Source organism: Macaca mulatta, chromosome 16, assembly GCF_049350105.2.
Source record: "Macaca mulatta isolate MMU2019108-1 chromosome 16, T2T-MMU8v2.0, whole genome shotgun sequence".
In the NCBI taxonomy this organism is placed as follows: domain Eukaryota; kingdom Metazoa; phylum Chordata; class Mammalia; order Primates; family Cercopithecidae; genus Macaca; species Macaca mulatta.
Genome location: NC_133421.1, coordinates 72,035,764 through 72,062,972, shown reverse-complemented (window position 1 = coordinate 72,062,972; position 27,209 = coordinate 72,035,764). Strand labels below are relative to the sequence as shown.

At 37.2% G+C, this 27,209-nt stretch overlaps 1 protein-coding gene across 1 annotated transcript in view; it reads right to left on the bottom strand.

Moving 5' to 3' along the window:
* EFCAB3 (EF-hand calcium binding domain 3) overlaps window positions 1-26,535 on the bottom strand; it is a 158,331-nt gene extending 131,796 nt beyond the window's left edge. Inside the window, exons 1-15 of the mRNA XM_028836627.2 lie at window positions 26,437-26,535; window positions 25,474-25,527; window positions 24,831-24,935; window positions 22,104-22,157; window positions 21,062-21,166; window positions 19,814-19,867; window positions 19,148-19,252; window positions 17,360-17,413; window positions 10,084-10,188; window positions 9,447-9,500; window positions 7,823-7,927; window positions 6,593-6,646; window positions 6,011-6,115; window positions 5,425-5,478; window positions 4,844-4,948 (exon numbers count right to left, since the gene is read on the bottom strand). Coding sequence (XP_028692460.2) covers window positions 4,844-4,948; window positions 5,425-5,478; window positions 6,011-6,115; window positions 6,593-6,646; window positions 7,823-7,927; window positions 9,447-9,500; window positions 10,084-10,188; window positions 17,360-17,413; window positions 19,148-19,252; window positions 19,814-19,867; window positions 21,062-21,166; window positions 22,104-22,157; window positions 24,831-24,882 — 1,006 coding nt within the window. The 5' untranslated portion in view covers window positions 24,883-24,935; window positions 25,474-25,527; window positions 26,437-26,535. The remainder of the gene's footprint in view (window positions 1-4,843; window positions 4,949-5,424; window positions 5,479-6,010; window positions 6,116-6,592; window positions 6,647-7,822; window positions 7,928-9,446; window positions 9,501-10,083; window positions 10,189-17,359; window positions 17,414-19,147; window positions 19,253-19,813; window positions 19,868-21,061; window positions 21,167-22,103; window positions 22,158-24,830; window positions 24,936-25,473; window positions 25,528-26,436) is intronic.
* Between the last annotated feature and the right edge of the window lie 674 nt (window positions 26,536-27,209).

The following is a 27,209-nucleotide window of genomic DNA, read 5'->3' as shown; positions in this document are numbered from 1 at the left end:
CATGGAAAGGAACAACCAGTACCAGCCACTGCAAAAACATGCCAAAATGTGGAGACCATTGATGCTAGGAAGAAACTGCATCAACTAACGAGCAAAATAACCAGCTAACATCATAATGACAGGATCAACTTCACACATAACAATATTAACCTTAAATGTAAATGGGCTAAATGCTCCAATTAAAAGACACAGACTGGCAAATTGGATAAAGAATCAAGACCCATCAGTGTGCTGTATTCAGGAGACCCATCTCACATGCAGAGACACACATAGGCTCAAAATAAAGGGATGGAGGAAGATCTACCAAGCTAATGGAAAACAAACAAACAAAAAAAGGCAGGGGTTGCAATCCTAGTCTCTGATAAAACAGACTTTAAACCAACAAAGATAAAAAGAGAGAAAGAACGCCATTACATAATGGTAAAGGGATCAATTCAACAGGAAGAGCTAACTATCCTAAATATATATGCACCCAACACAGGAGCACCCAGATTCATTAAAGCAAGTCCTTAGAGACTTACAAAGAGACTTAGACTCCCATACAATAATAATGGGAGACTTTAACACCCCACTGTCAACACTACACAGATCAATGAGACAGAAAATTAACAAGGATACCCAGGAATTGAACTCAGCTCTGCACCAAGCAGACCTAATAGACATCTACAGAACTCTCCACCCCAAACCAACAGAATATACATTCTTCTCAGCACCACGTCACACTTATTCCAAAATTGACCATATAGTTGGAAGTAAAGCACTCCTCAGCAAATGTAAAAGACCAGAAATTATAACAAACTGTCTCTCAGATCACAGTGCAATCAAACTAGAACTCAGGATTAAGAAACTCACTCAAAACCGCTCAACTATATGGAAACTGAACAACCTGCTCCTGAATGACTACTGGGTACATAATGAAAAGAAGGCAGAAATAAAAATGTTCTTTGAAACCAATGAGAACAAAGATACAACATACCAAAATCTCTGGGACACATTTAAAGCAGTATGTAGAGGGAAATTTATAGCACTAAATGCCCACAAGAGAAAGCAGGAAAGATCTAAAATTGACAACCTAACATCACAATTAAAAAAAACTAGAGAAGCAAGAGCAAACACATTCAAAACCTAGCAGAAGGCAAGAAATAACTAAGATCAGAGCAGAACTGAAGGAGATAGAGACACAAAAAACCCTTAAAAATATCAATGAATCCAGGAGTTGGTTTTTTGAAAAGATCAACAAAACTGATAGGCCGCTAGCAAGACTAATAAAGAAGAAAACAGAGAAGAATCAAATAGATGCAATAAAAAATAATAAAGGGGATATCACCACCAACACCACAGAAATACAATTACCATCAGAGAATACTATAAACACCTCTATGCAAATAAACTAGAAAACCTAGAAGAAATGGAGAAATTCCTGGACACATACACTCTCCTGAGACTAAACCAGGAAGAAGTAGAATCCCTGAATAGACCAATAACAGGCTCTGAAATTGAGGCAATAATTAATAGTCTACCAACAAAAAAAGTCCAGGACCAGATGGATTCACAGTCGAATTCTACCAGAGGTACAAGGAGGAGCTGGTACCGTTCCCTCTGAAACTATTCCAATCAATAGAAAAAGAGGGAATCATCCCTAACTCATTTTATGAGGCCAACATCATCTTAATACCAAAGCCTGGCAGAGACACAACAAAAAAAAAGAGAATTTTAGACCAATATCCCTGATGAACATCGATGCAAAAATCCTCAATAAAATACTGGCAAACCGAATCCAGCAGCACATCAAAAAGCTTATCCACCATGATCAAGTGGGCTTCATCCCTGGGATGCAAGGCTGGTTCAACATACGCAAATCAATAAACGTAATTCATCACATAAACAGAACCAAAGACAAAAACCACATGATTATCTAAATAGATGCAGAAAAGGCCCTTGACAAAATTCAACAGCCCTTCATGTTAAAAATTCTCAATAAATTCAGTATTGGTGGGACGTAACTCAAAATAATAAGTGCTATTTATGACAAACCCACAGCCAATATCACACTGAATGGGCAAAAAGTGGAAGCATTCCCTTTGAAAACTGGCACAAGACAGGGATGCCCTCTCTCACCACTCCTATTCAACATAGTGTTGGAAGTTCTGGCCAGGGCAACAGGCAAGAGAAAGAAATAAAGGGTATTCAGTTAGGAAAAGAGGAAATCAAATTGTCCCTGTTTGCAGATCATATGATTGTATATTTAGAAAACCCCATCATCTCAGCCCCAAATCTCCTTAAGCTGATAAACAACTTCAGCAAAGTCTCGGGATACAAAATCAATATGCAAAAATCACAAGCATTCCTATACACCAATAAGAGACAAACAGAGAGCCAAATCATGAGTGAACTCCCATTCACAATTGCTTCAAAGAGAATAAAATACCTAGGCATCCAACTTACAAGGGATGTGAAGGACCTCTTCAAGGAGAACTACAAACCACTGCTCAGCAAAATAAAAGAGGACACAACCAAATGGAAGAACATTCCATGCTCATGGATAGGAAGAATCAATATTGTGAAAATGGCCATACTGCCCAAGGTAATTTATAGATTCAATCCCATCCCTATTAAGCTACCAATGACTTTCTTCACAGAATTGGAAAAAACAACTTTAAAGTTCACATGGAACCAAAAAAGATCCCACATTGCCAAGACAATCCTAAGCCAAAAGAACAAAGCTGGAGGCATCACACTACCTGACTTCAAACTATACTACAAGGCCACAGTAACCAAAACAGCATGGTACTGGTACCAAAACAGAGATGTAGACCAATGGAACAAAACAGAGCCCTCAGAAATAATACCACACATCTACAACCATCTGATCTTTGACAAACCTGAGAAAAACAAGAAATGGGGAAAGGATTCCATATTTAGTAAATGGTGCTGGGAAAATGGCTAGCCATATGTAGAAAGCTGAAACTGGATCCCTTCCTTACACCTTATACAAAAATTAATTCTAGATGGATTAGAGACTTAAATGATAGACCTAAAACCATAAAAACCCTAGAAGAAAACCTAGCCAATACCATTCAGGACATAGGCATAGGCAAGTACTTCATGTCTAAAACACCAAAAGCAATGGCAACAAAAGCCAAAATTGAGAAATGGAATCTAATTAAACTAAAGCGCTTCTGCACAGCAAAAGAAACTACCATCAGAGTGAACAGGCAACCTACAGATTGGGAGAAAATTTTTGCAATCTACTCATCTGACAAAGGGCTAATATCCAGAACCTACAAAGAACTCAAATTTACAAGAAAGAAGCAAAGAATCCCATCAAAAAGTGGACAAAGGATATGAACAGACACTTCTCAAAAGAAGACATTTATGCAGCCAACAGACACATGAAAAAATGCTCAACATCACTGGCCATCAGAGAAATGTGAATCAAAACCACAATGAGATACCGTCTCACACCAGTTAGAATGGTGATCATTAAAAAATCAGGAAACAACAGGTTCTGGAGAGGATGTGGAGAAACAGGAATATTTTTACACTGTTCGTGGGATGTACACTAGTTCCACCATTGTGGAAGACAGTGTGGCGATTCCTCAAGGATCTAGAACTAGAAATACCATTTGACCCAGCCATCCCATTACTGGGGATATACCCAAAGGATTATAAATCATGCTGCTATAAAGACACATGCACACGTATGTTTATTGCGGCACTATTCACATAGCAAAGACTTGGAATCAACCCAAATGTCCATCAATGGTAGACTGGATTAAGAAAATGTGGCACATATACACCATGGAATACTATGCAGCTATACAAAAGGATGAGTTCATTTCCTTTGTAGGGACATGGATGCAGCTGGAAACCATCATCCTCAGCAAACTATTGCAAGAACAGAAAACCAAACACCGTGTGTTCTCACTCATAGGTGGGAATTGAACAATGAGATCACTTGGACACAGGGAGGGGAACATCACACACTGGGGCCTGTCATGGCGTGGAGTGAGGGAGTAGGGATAGCATTAGGAGATATACCTAATGTAAATGACGAGTTAATGGGTGCAGCACACCAACATGGTACATATATACATATGTAACAAACCTGCACGTTGTGCACATGTACCCTAGAACTTAAAGTAAAATTAAAAAAAAAAAACAAAAAACAGATGACCAGGCACCAGAACCTGTGAAATAAAAAAAAAACAAAAAACAAAAACAAAAACAAAAAAAGAAACTCTGGTAGCAGCAATATAAGGAAATATATATATACATATATATATATACACACACACACACACACACACAATTATGTGTACATATATAAATATTTACATTTATATTTGAGAGAGGGTCTCACTCAGTCTCAAAGAGTCATCCAGGCTGGAGCACAGTGGCACCATCATGGGTCACTGCAGCCTTGACCTCCTCAGGCTCAGGTGATCCTCCCACCTCAGCTCCACTAGTAGCTGAGACAAATGCGTCCACCACCACACCCGGCTATTATTATTATTATTATTTTTGTAGTATATTTTTTGGTAGAGATGGCATTTTGCCATGTTGCCCAGGCTGGTCTTGAGCTCCTGGGCTCAAGAAATCTGCCCACCTCCGCCTCCCAAAGTGCTGGGATAACAGGTGTGAGGCACTGTACCAGGCCCAATTATTCATATTTTATCTCATGTTAATAATAATGGACAGTATTTCTCCACTCTTTAGGATTGGGTCTCTATATGCTCTATATGTTTCTGACTTTTTGCATGAAATTAATAAGTATACTTGAGATGTTCTCACAGAAAAACAAACTTTTTCTTACAAGGCCCTCTATTTGTGAAATGCTCACCATCAAGAGGTAAGTCTTCACACAGTTTCTCAATTTCTTCTTCCTCAAGTGGGATTCTCATGTTTTCAAGAGCATCATCTATTTTATTGACATTAACCTTTCCTCCTTAAAAAAGAAGGGGATAAGAATAAGAAAAATTTGTATTTATGCTAAAGACAGAAAAATGCTTGCTTATTTTAGTCAATCAACACAGACAGGAAGCATCATAAAACCTTTGAAGTGAACAAAAGAATCAGTTGTGGAGCAGGAACAGAAAAGTTTTCCCCATCAGTGTTCGAGAAAACACTGCTACAGCAATTTGTAGGAGGAAAAAGAGCAAGCAAGACTGATGAATTACAGCAAAGAGACAACAATCCAAAGATTTCTTACCAGTAAGATTTGAAATTTGCTACAGTGACAAAATAGTGAAAGCTATTACCCCAAATGTGATTGTGTACGAGTAACAATGCCAGTTCATAATTTGAAGAATATATTAACATAATTAGTAATCTAATCAGTGGGAAATAAGATAGGTTTTAAGAAAGTAAACACAAAAGCTTGAAGAACTCAGTTTTATCTTTTCTAGCATGATTTTTACTCACCTCTGTAAGTCTTCACTCCATCCATCAGCCTATCTTTATATACCCTTTTATTATCTGTAAAATAAGTCTCAATTTAATTCACAAGGAAGTGGAAATTCAGAAAGACATTAATGCTTATTAGTAAATTTTAATAAATTTATCTTAATAATAATCCAAAGAAGGAAGTAAAGAAATTAATAAGTTTCTCAAGGTTAACTATATTCTGGTATTTGGTGTACTATTAGTGGAACTCTAACATGTTGAAATAGATTTTTTCTTTTCTTTTTTTTAGAGGTGCATCTTTCTTCCTTTCCACAATTCTTTTATTATCTTTTCCTATCTTTAGCTTTAGTCTTGTTATAAATGCTGAGTCTCACATTTAAAATTGTTTATCCCATAATAGCAATACCCCAAAGAAGACATTACCTCCCAAATTAAGATATAAATGCTAAAGACAGTACATTTTATATTAGAATTGGCTCTTCCTATGCTTGATTTTCTCTTAATTTTTAATAGGACTTTAAACAGTCATACTTCTAGAATTTTATGTGTACAACTCATAAATTCAAGATTCTCTGAAATTGAATGCAAGGTCTGAAATGCTTACCATCCAATGGCACTATGTCCAGTAGATCCTGGTTTTCTTTATTTGTAAATTCAATACCTACATTTCCTAGATAAAGTTGTATGTCACTGGCATTTATCTTATCACCTTGGAAAAAGATGGGAAACATAAGTGAATATTTTCACATACAATGATTCTAAATTTAGACAATTATAATAAAACAGTAATATCTCAACTTGCAAGAGATGTAATTGCAGAAGAACAAGAACACAATGTGGATTATCTGACTGCAGAGCATCATAAGGAGGAGCTAAAAATAGAATATTTCCTTTAAGCCTGGTCAAAAGAATGCTTTTATTCATGCTCTGAAAACAATGGAAACAAGCCGGATACTTATAATAAAATAGACTTCTTTTAAAAAGAAAAGCTACTCCTAAAAAAGTAGGCAATAAAAAAACTCACCAGTATTCTTAAAAAGAAGCATGTCATCAATACTTTGGTGAAATAAGGCTTGTGTATCATTTATATAATACTGAGGCATTCCATAAATAAATATATTAAAATAGTTTTATGTATAATAAGGGATCTTGATTTTATATCTTTTTGTTAGCATTTCTCACTCACCAGAAAATAAATTGGCTGCACGGATCACAGAATTTAATAAAATCTTTCCATTGTCTGAAATACAAAGCATAAATCAGGTAAAATAATTTTTTTTATTGCTATTAGGAATGAGATCACTTTTTTTCTTAAAATTTTCTAGGTTAACATTGCTTTCAGAGAGAGCATTTGTTAATTTTTGAGTGTTTTTCTTGTATTCAACTACCTCATAGAATTCAAAAGACCATGTTTTAAATGCTAAATTGGATCTTAAATTCTTCTCCTAAACTGTCATTTTGACCTAAAAGATATCTGTCCAATGCCAGATGAATGGTCTCAAGTCAGAAATTGCTTACCCTCTATTTCAACTCCACTCTGACATTCATCTCATATTTGTTAAATAAAAACATGATCACCTCTATTTGTACAATACTTTTTTTTTTTCCTGAACAATTCCAAACCTTTTTTACCTTCTCACTTAGTTTTGTCAGTCTCCGACCTTTTGTAACATTTATTTCAATATCTTCCATTGTTTTCTTCTGAAGTGTTTGTTTTTCTAGTTAAATCTAAATCTACCAGTGTCCTTATTGGTTCTCTGACAACATTGAGATTAATAACCAGAAGTCATATTTTTATCCTTGAGGACTGTAACTCTACAAGTACTTCTTACTATTTATTTTCTTTTTCTTTTTTTAAGAGACAGACTCTTGCTCTGTTACCCAGTCTGGAGTGCAATGGTACAGTCGTAGCTCACTGCAACCTCAAACTTCTGGGCTCAAGCAATCCTCCTGCCTTGGCTTCCCAAGGTGTTGGGATTATAGGTGTGAGCTACTGTGCCTGGCCTTCTTACTTTCTTTATTTTTGAGACGGAGTCTCACTCTATCGCCCATGCTGGACTGCAGTGGCACAATCTGGGCTCACTGTGACCTCTGCCTTCTGGGTTCAAGTGATTCTCCTGCCTCAGTCTCCCAAGTAGCTGGGATTATAGGCCTGGTCCACTATATCCGGCTAATTTTTGTATTTTTAGTAGAGACGGGGTTTCACCATGTTGGCTCAGTTGGTCTTGAACTTCTGACCTCAGGTGATCTGCCTGCCTCGGCCTCCCAAAGTGCTGGGATCACAGGCGTGATCCACTGTGCCCAGCTCTGGCCTCCTTACTTTCTAAGTGAAATTGAATAAGCAAACTCTCAGAGGTTTTACGAGAGGATTTTAAAGATTCTTCAGAAAGAAAGTGATAAATGGTAAATGAAATACCATCAATTTTCAAATGGTTCCGTAGATCTTTCATTTCTTCATTTTCAAGTTTGTAGTTCATGTTTTCCAGAATGGTTTCTAGTTTATTTTCAAAGACCTTCCCTCCTTAAGAAAAAATATGTGAAATAAGAAAAATGTGAAATAATACCTTAACCTTAAAAATTCTACTTAGGTATATGCCCTAAACTCCAGTGAGAGGGAGAAAAGCAAAAACAATGCAGATGTTCAGAAAGAACACAAAACCAAGGTGGCAGGGGATTCGGTATGGATATGAGGAAAAAGAACAGCTCCTTATACTTGTTGCATGATACCCTGCTAACATTTTAAGTAGACATTTGAAACAAAGAGAATGAATAAGGTTTATTATTCATTCTTCAGCTATTACTCATTGTGGAGAAATATGTTAGAAACAACAGCCGTAATAGCAGCCACTGAATTTGAAACCTACCATTATAACAGTAAATTGTCTGTACAAATTTAGTATTTATCTGAGCTTAAGCTATAAGTCATAAAAGGAAAGAAAAACTTTAGTAAACTAACTGTTAAATATAGCACAGTGAATCAACACCTCTCATCTGTGAAATGGTGATAATAAAAGTACCTACCTCATAGTATTTCTGTGAGAATTAAATAAATATATGTAAAGTATTTGGAATAGTGCCTGGTACACCACTCATTAGAAATTAGCTATTGCTATCATTAAGTAATTAGAAGGATTTTCAATTAAAAAAATTTTTTTTCAACTTTTATTTTAGGTTCAGGGGTACATTTGCTGCTTTCTTACATTGGTAAATTGTGTGTTGCTGAGGTTTGTTGTATAAATGATCCCATCATCTAGGTAGTGTGCATAGTACCCAACAGACAGCTTTTCAACCCTTGACCCCTCCTGGCCTACCTCCTCTACCCTTCCTAATAGTCCCCAGTGCCCAGTGTCCATTGTTCTCATCTTTATGTCCAGGTATAGTCAATGGTCAGCTCCCACTTATAAGCGATAATATGCAGTATTTTGTTTTCTGTCCCTGTGTTAATTTGCTTAGAATAATAGCTTCCAGCTACACCCATGTTGCTGCAAAGGGCAGGATTTTGTTCTTTTTTATGGATGCATAGTATTTCATGGTGTATATATACCACATTTTCTTTATCTAGTCTACTACTGATAGGTATCTAGGTTGATTCCATGTCTTTGGTATTGCAAATATGCTGTGATGAACTTACAAGTGTATGTGTCTTTTTGGTAGAATGACTTATTTTCCCAGTAGTGGGATTTCTGGGTCAAATGGTAGTTTAACCCCCAATTCTCTGAGAAATCTCCAAACTGCTCTCCACAGTGGCTGAACTAATTACATTTGTTCCCTTTTCTCCACAGCCTCATCAACATCTGTTATTTTTTGTCTTTTTAAGAAAAGCCATTCTGACTGGTGTGAGATGGTATCTTATTGTGGTTTTGACTTACATTTCTTTAATGATTAGTGATGTTGAGCATTTTTTCATATGTTTGCCAGCTACATGTATGTCTTCTTTTGAGAAGTATCTGTTTTTATCCTTTGTAAAGGGACTTTAGAAAAGGAAATATAAAGCTTAAGATTTCAATTTTACTTAACTTCTTATTACACATATTACTCACCTTGGAAAGTCTTTAAACGATCTAGTAACAGATTGCGACACACTTTTCCATCAGCTATAAGACAAGGCATAATTGATGTCATAGAGAAAGTGATACAGCAATTCATAACAAGAATATATAGACTATTATTTCATAAAGACAACAATCTTACATGATTTGCCTTATAGATTTAACCAGTTTCGCATCCACACATCCTTCTCTTCCTTGGCTTTAAGCATAAAGTGAAGGAGTAAAGTTCTAAACTTATCCATCTTACTATGCTGAAACTATCTCTCTGCCTTGACTCTTTTTATCCTGCTATTATTATATGACTTCTCTTTTTTCTCCCTTTTCTTTATGCTTTAGGACTTCCAGACATTCCCAAGGTAATAAACTAAATTAAAAATGTTTAATAAATTAAAAACTCCTTATTCATTTACAAAGTTTTCAAGCTCAGTCCCAATAAGTAAGCTCCATCACCATAATAGTCTTCATGAGAGCAAGGACTTTTGTCTTTAATCTCATTATCTAAGAAGTACTCAGTAAATATGTTGAATATAAATATAGGTGGAATAAATGTTTAATGATTCTCACCTCCCCCAATACCATCACCTAAACTAAGTTCCCCCAAAGGTCAAACTGTATCAGAAATGCTCACAAGTAACTGGCAGAGTTTTTAGCAGCTTCCAGCGTTCCTTAGGTGTGAGTTCTATCCCTATGTTTTTCAAAATATCATCTACTTCATTAGTATTAATCTTGGTTCCTTTGAAAAGATGGAAAAGATGATGAAAAATCTGAGTGAGTGACAAATGATTTTAAACTATGAATGCCATCTAAGTTTAATTGCAGGCTTAAATAGTCAAAATGCTGAGTCAAAATTCTAAGGGGATGTCAGAAATATAACTCAATCTCAAAATTCTAGAGAAGAAAATACCTTTTGAACGTTCTAATAATAACAGGATAAATCAACACTCTGAAATGGGGCTTGTATAAAGGTATATATCTATGACTACTGTATAAATGACTATGTAAATAATTCTTTGAAGATAGGTAGCATCCATATTTGCCTATGTGATAAGATGAATTATTCCTAAAAAGAATTATGACAATGTTTTGTTTCACCAATTATATGGTAATCTAGATTTCTATCTGTTTAAACAATGGAAAAATGATGTTCATTATTGAAAAAAATGCAGAAGATATAAGGTATTTTACCAAGACTTTATAATTTGGTGGTTTTGCTCAAAAAGTATATAATCAAAAACTATCCTGGGTTATTGGATAAAAGATACCATAATATACTAAAAGGACTAACAAGTCAATGTCAGTATGATGGAAATAGAGTATTTAAAGGTATAACAGAAAAAGTATTAGAATATAGCTATTGGGCGGAGCAAGATGGCCGAATAGGAACAGCTCCAGTCTCCAACTCCCAGCGCCAGCGACACAGAAGACAGGTGATTTCTGCATTTTCAACTGAGGTACTGGGTTTATCTCACTAGGGAGTGCCTGACAATCAGTGCTGCTCAGCTGCTGCAGCCCGACCAGTGAGAGCTGAAGCAGGGCGAGGCATCACCTCACCTGGGAAGCGCAAGGGGGAAGGGAATCCCTTTTCCTAGCCAGGGGAACTGAGACCCACAACACCTGGAAAATCGGGTAACTCCCACCCCAATACTGCGCTCTACCAAGGATCTTAGCAAACGGGCACACCAGGAGACTATATCCCACACCTGGCCAGGAGGGTCCCACGCCCACCGAGCCTCCCTCATTGCTGGCACAGCAGTCTGTGATCTCGCAGCAAGGCAGCAGCGAGGCTGGGGGAGGGGTGCCCGCCATTGCTGAGGCTTAAGTAGATAAACAAAGCGGCTAGGAAGCTCGAACTGGGTGGAGCTCACAGCAGCTCAAGGAGTCCTGCCTGTCTCCCTAGACTCCATCTCTGGGGACAGGGCACAGCTAAACAACAACAACAACAACAACAACAACAACAAAAAGCAGCTGAAACCTCTGCAGACGCAAACGACTCTGTCTGACAGCTTTGAAGAGAGCAGTGAATCTCCCAACATGGAGGTTGAGATCTGAGAAGGGACAGACTGCCTGCTCAAGTGGGTCCCTGACCCCTGAGTAGCCTAACTGGGAGACATCCCCCACTAGGGGCAGACCAACACCCCACACCTCACACGGTGGAGTACACCCCTGAGAGGAAGCTTCCAAAGCAAGAATCAGACAGGTACACTCGCTGTTCAGCAATATTCTATCTTCTGCAGCCTCTGCTGCTGATACCCAGGCAAACAGGGTCTGGAGTGGACCTCAAGCAATCTCCACCAGACCTACAGCTGAGGGTCCTGACTGTTAGAAGGAAAACTAACAAACAGGAAGGACACCCACACCAAAACCCCATCAGTACGTCACCATCATCAAAGACCAGAGGCAGATAAAACCACAAAGACGGGGAAAAAGCAGGGCAGAAAAGCTGGATTTCAAAAAATAAGAGCGCATCGCCACCTGCAAAGGAACGCAGCTCATTGCCAGCAACGGATCAAAGATGGACGGAGAATGACTTTGACGAGATGAGAGAAGAAGGCTTCAGTCCATCAAACTTCTCAGAGCTAAAGGAGGAATTACATACCCAGTGCAAAGAAACTAAAAATCTTGAAAAAAGAGTGGAAGAATTGATAACTAGAATAATTAATGCAGAGAAGGCCATAAATGAATGCACAGAGATGAAAACCATGACATGAGAAATACGTGACAAATGCACAAGCTTCAGTAACCGACTTGATCAACTGGAAGAAAGAGTATCAGCGATTAAGGATCAAATGAGTGAAATGAACCGAGAAGAGAAACCTAAAGAAAAAAGAAGAAAAAGAAATGAACAAAGACTGCAAGAAGTATGAGATTATGTAAAAAGACCAAATCTACGTCTGATTGGGGTGCCTGAAAGTGAGGGGGAAAATGGAACCAAATTGGAAAACACTCTTCAGGATATCATCCAGGAGAACTTCCCCAACCTAGTAGGGCAGGCCAACATTCAAATTCAGGAAATACAGAGAACGCCACAAAGATACTCCTCGAGAAGAGCAACTCCAAGACACATAATTGTCAGATTCACCAAAGTTGAAATGAAGGAAAAAATCTTAAGGGCAGCCAGAGAGAAAGGTCGGGTTACCCACAAAGGGAAGCCCATCAGACTAACAGCAGATCTCTCAGCAGAAACTCTACAAGCCAGAAGACAGTGGGGGACAATATTCAACATTCTTAAAGAAAAGAATTTTAAACCCAGAATTTCATATCCAGCCAAACTAAGTTTCATAAGTGAAGGAGAAATAAAATCCTTTACAGATAAGCAAATGCTTAGAGATTTTGTCACCACTAGGCCTGCCTTACAAGAGACCCTGAAGGAAGCACTAAACATGGAAAGGAACAACCGATACCAGCCATTGCAAAAACATGCCAAAATGTAAAGACCATCGAGGCTAGGAAGAAACAGCATCAACTAACGAGCAAAATAACCAGTTAATATCATAATGGCAGGATCAAGTTCACACATAACAATATTAACCTTAAATGTAAATGGACTAAACGCTCCAATTAAAAGACACAGACTGGCAAACTGGATAAAGAGTCAAGACCCATCAGTTTGCTGTATTCAGGAGACCTATCTCACATGCAGAGACACACATAGACTCAAAATAAAGGGATGGAGGAAGATCTACCAAGCAAATGGAGAACAAAAAAAAGCAGGGGTTGCAATACTAGTCTCTAATAAAATAGACTTTAAACCATCAAAGATCAAAAGAGACAAAGAAGGCCATTACATAATGGTAAAGGGACCAATTCAACAGGAAGAGCTAACTATCCTAAATATATATGCACCCAATACAGGAGCACCCAGATGCATAAAGCAAGTCCTTAAAGACTTACAAAGAGACTTAGACTCCCATACAATAATAATGGGAGACTTCAACACCCCACTGTCAACATTAGACAGATCAACGAGACAGAAAATTAACAAGGATATCCAGGAATTGAACTCATCTCTGTAGCAAGCAGACCTAATAGACATCTACAGAACTCTCCACCCCAAATCAACAGAATATACATTCTACTCAGCACCACATCACACTTATTCCAAAATTGACCACAGAATTGGAAGTAAAGCACTCCTCAGCAAATGTACAAGAACAGAAATTATAACAAACTGTCTCTCAGACCACAGTGCAATCAAACTAGAACTCAGGACTAAGAAACTCAATCAAAACCGCTCAACTACATGGAAACTGAATAACCTGCTCCTGAATGACTACTGGGTACATAACGAAATGAAGGCAGAAATAAAGATGTTCTTTGAAACCAATGAGAACAAAGATACAACATACCAGAATCTCTGGGACACATTTAAAGCAGTGTGTAGAGGGAAATTTATAGCACTAAATGCCCACAAGAGAAAGCTGGAAAGATCTAAAATTGACACTCTAACATCACAATTGAAAGAACTAGAGAAGCAAGAACAAACACATTCAAAAGCTAGCAGAAGGCAAGAAATAACTAAGATCAGAGCAGAACTGAAGGAGATAGAGACACAAAAAACCCTTAAAAAAATCAATGAATCCAGGAGTTGGTTTTTTGAAAAGATCAACAAAATTGATAGACCACTAGCAAGAGTAATAAAGAAGAAAAGAGAGAAGAATCAAATAGATGCAATAAAAAATGATAAAGGGGATATCACCACCGACCCCACAGAAATGCAAACTACCATCAGAGAATACTATAAACACCTCTATGCAAATAAACTAGAAAATCTAGAAGAAATGGATAATTTCCTGGACACTTACACTCTCCCAAGACTTAACCAGGAAGAAGCACAATTCCTGAATAGACCAATAGCAGGTTCTGAAATTGAGGCAATAATTAATAGCCTACCAAAGAAAAAAAGTCCAGGACCAGATGGATTCACAGCTGAATTCTACCAGAGGTACAAGGAGGAGCTGGTACCATTCCTTCTGAAACTATTCCAATCAACAGAAAAAAAGGGAATCCTCCCTAACTCATTTTATGAGGCCAACATCATCTTGATACCAAAGCCTGGCAGAGACACAACAAAAAAAGAGAATTTTAGACCAATATCCCTGATGAACATCGATGCAAAAATCCTCAATAAAATACTGGCAAACCGAATCCAGCAGCACATCAAAAAGCTTATCCACCATGATCAAGTGGGCTTCATCCCTGGGATGCAAGGCTGGTTCAACATATGCAAATCAATAAACGTAATCCAGCATATAAACAGAACCAAAGACAAAAACCACATGATTATCTAAATAGATGCAGAAAAGGCCTTTGACAAAATTCAACAGCCCTTCATGCTAAAAACGCTGAATAAATTCGGTATTGATGGAATGTATCTCAAAATAATAAGTGCTATTTATGACAAACCCACAGCCAATATCATACTGAATGGGCAAAAACTGGAAAAATTCCCTTTGAAAACTGGCACAAGACAGGGATGCCCTCTCTCACCACTCCTATTCAACATAGTGTTGGAAGTTCTGGCTAGGGCAATTAGGCAAGAGAAAGAAATCAAGGGTATTCAGTTAGGAAAATAAGAAGTTAAATTGTACCTGTTTGCAGATGACATGATTGTATATTTAGAAAACCCCATCATCTCAGCCCAAAATCTCCTTAAGCTGATAAGCAACTTCAGCAAAGTCTCAGGATACAAAATTAATGTGCAAAAATCACAAGCATTCTTATATACCAGTAACAGAAAAACAGAGAGCCCAAATCATGAATGAAGTTCCATTCATAATTGCTTCAAAGAGAATGAAATACCTAGGAATCCAACTTACAAGGGATGTAAAGGACCTCTTCAAGGAGAACTACAAACCACTGCTCAGTGAAATAAAAGAGGACACAAACAAATGGAAGAACATACCATGCTCATGGATAGGAAGAATCAATATCGTGAAAATGGCCATACTGCCCAAGGTAATTTATAGATTCAATGCCATCCCCATCAAGCTACCAATGAGTTTCTTCACAGAATTGGAAAAAACTGCTTTAAAGTTCGTGAAAAGAGCCTGCATTGCCAAGACAATCCTAAGTCAAAAGAACAAAGCTGGAGGCATCACACTACCTGACTTCAAACTATACTACAAGGCTACAGTAACCAAAACAGCATGGTACTGGTAACAAAACAGAGATATAGACCAATGGAACAGAACAGAGGCCTCAGAAATAATACCACACATCTACAGCCATCTGATCTTTGACAAACCTGAGAAAAACAAGAAATGGGGAAAGGATTCCCTATTTAATAAATGGTGCTGGGAAAATTGGCTAGCCATAAGTAGAAAGCTGAAACTGGATCCTTTCCTTACTCCTTATACGAAAATTAATTCAAGATGGATCAGAGACTTAAATGTTAGACCTAATACCATAAAAACCCTAGAAGAAAATCTAGGTAATACCATTCAGAACATAGGCATGGGCAAGGACTTCATGTCTAAAACACCAAAAGCAACGGCAACAAAAGCCAAAATTGACAAATGGGATCTCATTAAACTAAAGAGCTTCTGCACAGCAAAAGAAACTACCATCAGAGTGAACAGGTAACCTACAGATTGGGAGAAAATTTTTGCAATCTACTCATCTGACAAAGGGCTAATATCCAGAACCTACAAAGAACTCAAACAAATTTACAAGAAAAAAACAAACAACCCCATCGAAAAGTGGGCAAAGGATATGAACAGACACTTCTCAAAAGAAGACATTTATGCAGCCAACAGACACATGAAAAAATGCTCATCATCACTGGCCATCAGAGAAATGCAAATCAAAACCACAATGAGATACCATCTCACACCAGTTAGAATGGCAATCATTAAAAAGTCAGGAAACAACAGGTGCTGGAGAGGATGTAGAGAAATAGGAACACTTTTACACTGTTGGTGGGATTGTAAACTAGTTCAACCATTATGGAAAACAGTATGGCGATTCCTCAAGGATCTAGAACTAGAAGTACCATATGACCCAGCCATCCCATTACTGGGTATATACCCAAAGGATTATAAATCATGCTGCTATAAAGACACATGCACACGTATGTTTATTGCAGCACTATTCACAATAGCAAAGACTTGGAATCAACCCAAATGTCCATCAGTGACTGACTGGATTAAGAAAATGTGGCACATATACACCATGGAATACTATGCAGCCATAAAAAAGGATGAGTTTGTGTCCTTTGTAGGGACATGGATGCAGCTGGAAACCATCATTCTCAGCAAACTATTGCAAGAACAGAAAAACAAACACTGCATGTTCTCACTCATAGGTGGGAACTGAACAATGAGATCACTCGGACTCGGGAAGGGGAACATCATACACCGGAGCCTATTATGGGGAGGGGGGAGGGGGGAGGGATTGCATTGGGAGTTATACCTGATGTAAATGATGAGTTGATGGGTGCTGACGAGTTGATGGGTGCAGCACGCCAACATGGCACAAGTATACATATGTAACAAACCTGCATGTTATCCACATGTACCCTAGAACTTAAAGTATAATTAAAAAAAAAAAAAAGAATATAGCTATTTACAACAATTTTCCCTTAACTTTTTTTTTTTTTTTTGAGATGGAGTCTAGCTCTGTCATCCAGGCTGGAGTGCAGTGGTGAGATCTTGGCTCACTGTAACCTCTGACCTCTGGGTTCCAGCGATTCTCCCACCTCACTCTCCTAAGTAGCTGGGATTACAGGCACGCACCACCAGTCCCAGCTAATTTTTTATATTTTTAGTAGAGACGGGGTTTCACCACATTGGCCAGGCTGGTCTCGAACTCCTGAGCTCCAGTGATCCATCTGCCTCAGCCTCCCAAAGTGCTGGAATTATAGGTGTGAGCCACTGTGCCCGGCCTACCTATAATTTTTCACTCACCTGTAAATGACTCTACATTTTCCATGACCTTATTCAGTTTAACCTTCTTTTCATCTGTAAGATAAGGTACAAATGAGACCAGCCATAATGACTCAGACCCAGAAAATATGCTATGAACACCTTACATTGTAGAATACAACATTAACATTCAGAAGTTTGGCTGATTTGTTCTATAAATGTATTCATTTTCATGCCCAGATGATCATGGTAGTGAAGAATGAAGTTCCAAATATGATAACTATATCGCACAGAAGAAGAAATTAAAGTATATAAAATTCTATACACAATGGTTCTAGGAAATTTTGAAAGCATTGCTTTGACTTCCTTTCCACTTGGCCTGTCCCACTTTAGAATCCAGGAATAACCCTATGTTTGACCACTTTATTATTACAAGATTTAAAAGAAATATATTCTATAATATTGGTGTATTTATCTACCTAAAGGATCATGGCTACTTCTACATGCAACTGTTACTCAGCCCTTTCTCCATGCTTCTGACTCCCTGGCCACAAAGATTTCCAATCTTTGCTGACTCTCATTTAATTTGTGTACTTACTAGTTGATAATTCTCATCTCAAGGGCCACATCACACAACCTCCTTAAAGAATCATTCCTATCATAGTCTGTGTGGCTCTGCTTACCTCTCTTATGTGAGACAGTATGATTTGGTAGAAAGGGCAAACCTTTCAAGTTATATAGATCTGAATTGCCATCTTTACTTTTCCATTTAGTGGCCACATGGCCTCAGGCAAATCAATTAACCTTTGTGACTGATTTTCCATTTCCACATCAGATAAATTAGGATGATAATCTACTTTGCAGTTATTTTGAGGACTATTAACATACGTCAAGTACTGATTATTGTTTTTGGTATATAGTAGGCAGTTAATACTTGATAATTATTGTCTGTGGCTATTTCAATAGAGGTGATTAGTTTATATTACCAGGAATATGACAGCATGAGAATAAGAGAAAGAGGATTGGCCAGTTTCCTGTATTAGTTACTTAATTAGTATGCAATTCTGTGTTCTTATTAATTAAATTAATATTATTTTGTGCAAATAGTCTTGCAAAATATCTGTTCAAGTGGGTAAGACTGACCTGATTTATATTAGCAAATATTTCTAGTAAAAAGACATATTAAATAAAGCAAGACTATACATAAAATTCTGAATCTGTGTGCTTTGGATCAGAAAGAAGAGAGATAGTGGTAATACATTTTTATAGTACAGTAAGGATCTTAGATAATTGGCTTTTAATTCAACATATCATTCACAATCTCAGACCCACACAATACACTATAATACTAAGGAAAGCCACTGTGTTGCTTACCAGAGAGAAGGATGCATTTTCTATTTCTTTTTCATAGGATTTTAAAAACTAGACTTTTTATATGATCAAAACAACATGCTGGAAAGGAACAACCGGTACCAGCCACTGTAAAAACGTGCCAAATTGTAAAGACCATCGATGCTATGAAGAAACTGCATCAATTAATGGGCAAAATAACCAGCTAACATCATAATGACAGGATCAAATTCACACGGGCTAAATACCCCAATTAAAAGACACAGACTGGCAAATTGGATAAAGAGTCAAGACCCATCAGTGTGCTGTATTCAGGAGACCCATCTCATGTGCAGAGACACACATAGGCTCAAAATAAAGGGATGCAGGAAGATCTACCAAGCAAAAAGTCTGAGATAATAGATTTTTTTTAGATGAATACATTTTGAAATTTTATTACAGGATCTCAGAGTTTCCTTGAAGATACAATGACATGCTCACCAGTAGTTGGCAGGTGGTTCTGCAGGTATTCAATTTCCTCATCTTCCAGCTCATAACCCATGTTTTCCAGGATAGTACCAATTTTAGAGACATTGCACTTCCCACCTTAGGAAAGAAGGAAGTGATAAAATATAGGAACTGATAGCTAAGAAAAATACTGGTTATATTTAGTCACCAATAAAAATCAAATAGAACAAATCCATTGCCAGTAATAATTTTTTTAAAAAACTGTTCAGGGCTACATAAATAAACCCTTACTGTGGAAGCCAGGAATATAATATGTTTTGCCACTCTTGTTTCAGGGGAAGCTTTCAATACTTTGGAAAAAAGGTGTATTTAGAAGAAAACTATATATTACACAATATATAATTTTATTATATACTAATTATATGTACTACTTTTTTACATTATAAATTACATATGTTTTTTTTTAAATGAACTTGATGAATTATGTTAGATAAGAATTAGAACTCTGGACAGCAAATAGAATTTAAAACTTTTGCAAAGTATAAATTATCACATTAAATATAGTTGTATCTAAGACCTATAGGCTAATGTGACAATAAAATAGATAATCTAATTGTTATCTAATGATAAGGTCTTTTAATAGTTAAGGTAAAGCTTACAAGTCATAGTTTTACTTGCCTTATTGGGTTTTTTACTTACCAGGAAATGATTTTATATTATCAAGCAATATATTTTTATATACCTTTCCGTCATCTGTAAAATAAGGCACAGTTAAGATCAAAGAAAAAATTACAGAGACAGTCAAAAAAAGAGTAGAAAGAACATATATATATACACATACATATATATATACACACACATACATATATATATATATATAGAGAGAGAGAGAGAGAGAGAGAGAGAGAAAGAGATGGAATCTCACTCTGTTGGCCAGGCTAGAGTACAGTGGCGCAATCTCAGCTCACTCTGCCTCTCAGGTTCAAGCGATTCTTCCACCTCAGCCTCCTAAGTAGCTGGGATTATAGGCATGCGCTACCATGCCCAGCTAATTTTTGTATTTTTAGTAGAGATGGGGTTTTGCCATGTTGGCCAGGCTAGTCTCGAACTCCTGACCTCAGGTGATCGCCCACCTTGGCCTCCCAAAGTGCTGGTATTACAGGTGTGAGCCACCATGCCCAGCCGCAATTTTTAAATGCAGATTTTAAAAAAGTACTTTCTTAATTTGCATTCCTACATTTCCTACAGCCACACCTCTTCATAACTAAGTCCAAAAATAAGATGAGAATAAAATTCTTAATGTGGACAGTCCATTCATTCTTATACACTGAAACAGATGTGCCTTTTCCCCACTCTGCTTTTTCCCTTTTCCTTCTCTCTGCTACTAACTAATTCAGCTTTCTTTTCTCTTTGGCCTCCTTAAGCTTTATTTAATCTCGGGGTAATGATACTCTTAATGGCAGGACTCAGGTTTGAAGATACGACAGCCTCTCAAAACTAAAAATTTAAATGTCAAATGCATAATATACTTACAACCAGAGGTTAATCTTTTTTTTTTTTTTTTTGATGACGTCTCACTGCATTTTGCAGGCTGGAGTGCAGTGGCACTATCTTGGCTCACTGCAACCTCTGCCTCTGTGGTTCAAGTGACTCTCCTGCCTCAGCCTCCTGAGTAACTGGGATTACAGGCACGCACCACCACGCCTGGCTAATTTTTATAATTTTTTAGTAGGGACAGGGTTTCACCATGTTGGCCAGGTTGGTCTCAAACTCCTGGCATCAGGTAATCTGCCCGCCTTGGCCTCCCAGAGTGCTGGGATTACCACCATGCCCGGACTCTTTCTGTCTTTTTATAGGAAATCCGAGGGGCCCGTTTTTATGATATTCTCACATTTAAGTCCACACTAGCACAGAAATATATATCATAGTACTGCATAAAATACCTACCAGTAATTGGCAACATTTTCATCAGGTTCCAGAGTTCCCTATTTGTGAGCTCTACTCCCATGTCTCCCAGTACTTTTTGTATGTCCTTGGCTTGAATTTTTCCTCCTTGTAAAAGACGGGAATGGAGAGACACGTAAGAATTGCCTACTGACTCAAAGTGATGAAAAGTGTTTATGCTTGTATAGTATTATCTACAGCTTTCAGATGAAGAGCACAGGAAATGGAAATTATTTCTTAAAATCTAAATAAGATCCTTTTTTATAATGCTCTTAATGACTTAGAGAACTTAACCCAGCTCATAGTAAGGGGATGTACAAGATGCTCAGTGATCTAAATATGTATGAACATCACACACCGGGGCCTATTATGGGGAGGGGGGAGGGGGGAGGGATTGCATTGGGAGTTATACCTGATGTAAATGACGGGTTGATGGGTGCTGATGAGTTGATGGGTGCAACACACCAACATGGCACAAGTATACATATATAACAAACCTGCACGTTGTGCACATGTACCTTAGAACTTAGAGTATAATTTAAAAAAAAAAAGCAAACAAATCAAAAAACCCTAAAAAAAATATATATGCATAAACTGTTATGTAATCTGAATCATATTACCATCAGGTGAAATCTGTGTTACTTTTGCTTTGCCTGAATTATGAGATAGATTAGTCTCACTGACTACATTATTTGTATACCTGTCAAAGTTTTACCTTAACATTTACTGGGTTACAGTAGGTGCTTAGCAAGCATTTTGAATGAATGAATGAACACATGTGTAGCCTATTTAATCACAGTGAAATGCATCACAAAATCAAGGTTTCAGAGTGTAAGACTTGTTATAGAGGTGCAGCACCACGAAGTTGTAGCGAAAACATAAATAATTCAGTGAAATCTTCACTATTAAACCCAAATTTTAATCATTAAAAAAGTAGAAGTTAATTAGTCAATGATAGAATAAGAAAACACAATTTTAAATATGTATGTGAAAGTGAAGTATTTGCATTTTGGTTTTATATCTTTTCACAAAATGTCTTGCTCACCTGTGAATTTATTTACTTCTTTTAGTAGTTTATGCAGATCAGTCATCCCAGAAGCTAAAAAACAATCCAAAAATGCAGACAAACATAATTGCGTGCTGATTCAAAAAGACTGTCAGAGCAAAGGAATCATTTTCTTTATGATTTGTTTTAAATTATAGCCTAATAACATACATAGATAAGCATAAAATAGAGAAAATTACAAAAATGTTAACTATTAATTTCATCAATTATTCTCTCCTTCTCTCTTTTAAGATCTCAAACTTTATACACTGTGGAACATCTACTCCCTTGGGCATGGTCTCCTTACACTACGTACTACCAATTCCTAGGAACAAGATGAAAACATTTCCGTTTGGAACCTTAAGCTATTTCCCCATTGAACACTGCCCCATGCCAACATCCCCCTGTTGTACTTATTTTCTAGTAAATATGTTCATTATATACTCAAAGATATGTTCATTACATACTCAAAATAAAAATAAATAAACGTGTTTTTAAATAAAAAGAATGTATCTACTTATTCTGTATCCCATCCAGACATCCTAACCCAGCAACTAGCATAAGACTTTATACATAGCAGTATTAAATACTTTACATTAAATGGTGGATTGGAACATATTACAATGGTACAAGGAGCTCTCAAATCATCGTATTTTTTCAAAGTTGCAGATGCAATATATTTTGGGGTAAGAAGAAAACTAGAAACTATGCACATTATTGGTATTTTGGTATTTTCTTGCCATAAAGGGTTATTTTTATTTTTTATTTTTTTCCAGACAGAGTCTCACTCTGTTACCCAGGCTGGAGAGCAGTGGTGTAATCTTGGCTCACTGCAACCTTCGCCTCCCTGGCTCAAGCAATTCTTGTGCCTTAACCACCCAAGTAACTGGGATTACAGGTATGCACCACAACATCTGGCTAATTTTTATATTTTTAGCAGAAATGGGGTTTTGCCATGTTGGCCAGGCTGGTCTCAATCTCCTGGTCTCAGGTGATCCGCCTGCCTCAACCTCCCAAAGTGGTAGGATTACAGGCATGAGCCACTGCATCTGGTCAAAAGGTTATGTTATTTATTATTATGCAATCCCATTCTTCTTTTGGGGTAGTTTCCAAAACACATTTTCCATTCATTTAGTTAGCAGATTTGCACTTTGGGGGCGCTATATATAGAACAATGTATTACATAAAACTCCTATGGAGCACAGAAAGAAAACAATATGGAAAATAGTGAAGAGATCTTAAGGGCCATGGAGGACACAGCAATAAGGTTTACCTTACATTTAATCAGAGTTACAGAAGAAACAAACCCACGGAATAAAGACAATAATGGAAGAGATGATGGCTAATAATTTTTCAGATCTGATGAAAGATTCCAATTGTCAGACTCAAAAAGCCCAGTGAATCCCAAGGAGGATAAATAAAAACAAATACATTTCCATCTTCCATAGTGAAACTTCAAAACCTAAGACAAATGTCTTAAAGCAGCAGCAGCAGCAGCAGCAGCAGCAACAACAACAACAAAAAGATTACTCTCTCAGGAAAAATAAACATTAGAAAGCAGAAGACAGTGGAATGATATCTAAAATGTGCTAAAAGAAAATAACTGTCTACCTAGACTGCTAGGTCCAGAGAAAATATCTGTCAAAACAAGAGCAAAACAAATATATTTTTAGACCAGAAAGAAAAAAGAAGTATTTGTCACTAGCAAATCCTAAATAAAGGAAATTATTTTAGGCAGAAGAAAAGTGATCCCAAAGGGAAGGCCTGAAGTAAAAGAAAAAATGAAGAGCAAAAAATAGGTAAACATTTGGGTAAATCTGAATAAATGGTGACTTTATAAAACGTTACTACTGATACAGGTTTGCTGAATTAAAACAAAACAAGATAGTATGAATGACATAAAGAACACTAATATGGGGAAGGGGAAACATAGAGTTAAAATGTTCTTAGGTCCTTCTATTATCTAGGAGAAAATGAATTTGGGGATGCAGTAACCTGCAAATTTATATTATTTTCTTTATCAAGGTCAGCAATAGAAGTGGAGATCTGAGCGACTGGGTTGATCAAAATTTGGAGGTTTTATACAGCAGGAATGACAGAGAGATTAGTTTGACAATGAAAGAAGTTAGGAAACAGTTTGTATATTGAAAGGAGATGGAGAAATCCAGGAACTAGTATTTTTGATGAAGATGAGGTACATTTCTTGGGAACAAGAGAACTGGAAGGTTAAAAAAGAAGGTAAAATATTGCTGGTTATGATTTCTAAAGTACAGGAGATGAGACCAAGGAAGGAATAATGTGAGCCAGTGCCAAAACACAGGAAGAGGGATCGGGAAGTTGGTACATCACAAAGTTATAGAGAAATGTATAGCTGGATGAAAAGACCTTCCTATGTTATTACACTATGTACACACAAAAATAAAAAATAAAAAAGTTACTAAAATTATGTAATTAATCTGAAATTAATGATCCTTCTCAGTGGTTAATAAGCTGTTTAGCTTCTTTCAACGACAGACTTATTTTAACTCACTCTAAGACATATACCATGTACCCTGAAATTAGTGAAAATACACTAAATTAAAATGTGTTCTTACGTTAGGACTGAGTTCTTCCCTGAGTTATAAAAAGTCATATTAGCACCCAAACAGATCTAGCCTCAGGAATTCTCATGCATAAGCCTATAAATAAAATTTCCTCAAAAGGTCTAATACTGTCTATATTGCTCACCATCAACTGGTAGGTTTTGTGACAAATCTTTAAGTTCCTTATCTGGAAGCATGATTTTCACATTTTTCAAAACATTTTCCAGGTTACTAACATCAACTCTTCCACCTAAGGAAAGAATCAAGAATATGAGGGAAATTTAATGACCTTCTGAACAATACAATTTCAATTAATCCCCATGCACTATGGCTATCAGCAAAAATATCAATGACCCAAATGTTCAAGTGCATAAAGGTAGGCAAGATGGGATTAGAATTGTAACCTCTTGCCTGATCTTGAAAACCCTGCAAATTACAGATTGATTCTCTGATGAATTACTATTGTGGAGACAAAGTGAAAACATCTTTCTGGTAGGAAGGGCCTAAAAGCTCAGTTTAGTTCTTTTAGTTCCTGAAATGCCCTGAACAACTGCAATACTTAGCTTCACATTTTCTATGTAGAACCAGATTTAAATCCGCTTTTCAACTAAACTGGGCAAAAGCCAAGCTTGACAGCAAAATGAAAGACTATTTGGAAAATGCAGCTATATTTAAAAACAGCAGAATAAATATAGAATTAATTATTATGAGAGATGGTAAGACCTGTAAGAGAATAACCAGGCAGTAATACAAATTTGAGGCAGGAGGATTCTCTTCATGCTTCTTACCTTTGAATGATTTCACACCATCTAGCAATCTATTTTCAGATATAGTTCCATCATCTGCAGGAAAAGGCAAAATTCACAGCACAGATAAAGTGATACAGAGACTTAGAAAACTTGTAAAAATATATCATTTCATAAAAATATTTCTAAATGATTTGCTTTAGGAATAATTTTGATTTTTGCTGTCCCATGAGTTTGAAACCACAGAATGGAGAAAACTCTCAGAGTGCTGTGACTTAAAGTAATTATTTAATCATTTAATAGTGGCAAACAGCTTTAAAGGAATATGAACATGTCTTTTACTTTTCTTCTATGACTTTTCCTTCTTCTACTTTCCTATTCCTTCCATTTTCACATTTTTTCTTACATTTCTCAGCTCAACTTTTAGTGGTCAGGGTGGAACCAAAAATAATAACAAAAATTTTTATATCCAATGGCAAGATTTCAAGAAAACAGAGTTGCTGACTCTCAAAGAAAGAACTTCTCAAAGGAAGAACAAGGTCATGCTAAAATTTCTTACACTGTCATTTTTATTTATTTATTTTATTATTATTATTTTTTTGAGACAGAGTCTCGCTCTGTCGCCCAGACTGGAGTGCAGTGGCGCATCTCCGTTCACTGCAAGCTCCGCCTCCCAGGTTCACGCCATTCTCCTGCCTCAGCCTTCCGAGTAGCTAGGACTACAGGCGTGTGCTACCATGCCCGGCTAGTTTTTTGTATTTGTAGTACAGACGGTGTTTCACCGTGTTAGCCAGGTTGGTCCCGATCTCCTGACCTCGTGATCTGCCCGCCTCGGCCTCCCAAAGTGCTGGGATTACTGGCGTGAGCCACCGCGCCCTGCCGCCATTTTTATTTTTTAAACTAGAATATCTAATAGGTATCTTTTTTCTTTTTTTTTTGTTAGGTTGTCTTAAGTACATAGGGCTAAACTTCTTCAAAAGGTCCAGTAGTATTTGAAGTGCTCACCATCAATTTGCAGATTTTGTACCAGTTCCAAGTATTCTTTAGGTGTGAATTCTATTCCAAGGCCTTCGAGAATATTTTTTAGATTTTCCACGTTAAGTTTTTCTCCTTCAAAAAATAGAAACGACAAGTATAGTTGACAATATTAAGAATTATCTAAGTATTCAACAATATGAAAGAAAATTGTCTTTGTTTATACATTACCATCCCTAAAAGCTGATAAAAAACAAAGGCATACCAAGACCTACTGAGTGGAGTAACTTAAAACTCATAAATGGACCAGGTGCGTTGGCTCATGCCTGTAATCCCAGCACTTTGGGAGGCTGAGGTGGGTGGATCGCCTGAGATCAGGAGTTTGAGACCAGCTTGACCAACATGGAGACACGCTGTCTCTACCAAAAATACAAAATTAGCTGGGCGTGGTAGCACATGCCTGTAATCCCAGCTACTCAGGAGGCTGAGGCAGGAGAATCGCTTGAATCTGGAAGGCGGAGGTTGCGGTGGGCTGAGATCATGCCATTGCACTCCAGCCTGGGCAACAAGAGTGAAACTCCATCTCAAAAAACAAACAAAACAAAACAAACAAAAAAACTCATAAATAAATTCAGTAAAGTTGCAGGATACAAAATCAACATATAAAAATTATTAGGTGGTTGGGTGTGGTGGCTCATACCTGTAATCCTAGCACTTTGGAAGGCTGAGGCAGGAGGATCCCCTGAGCCCAGGAGTTTGAGGTCAGCCTGGGCAACACAGGGAGACCCCATCTCTATACAAAA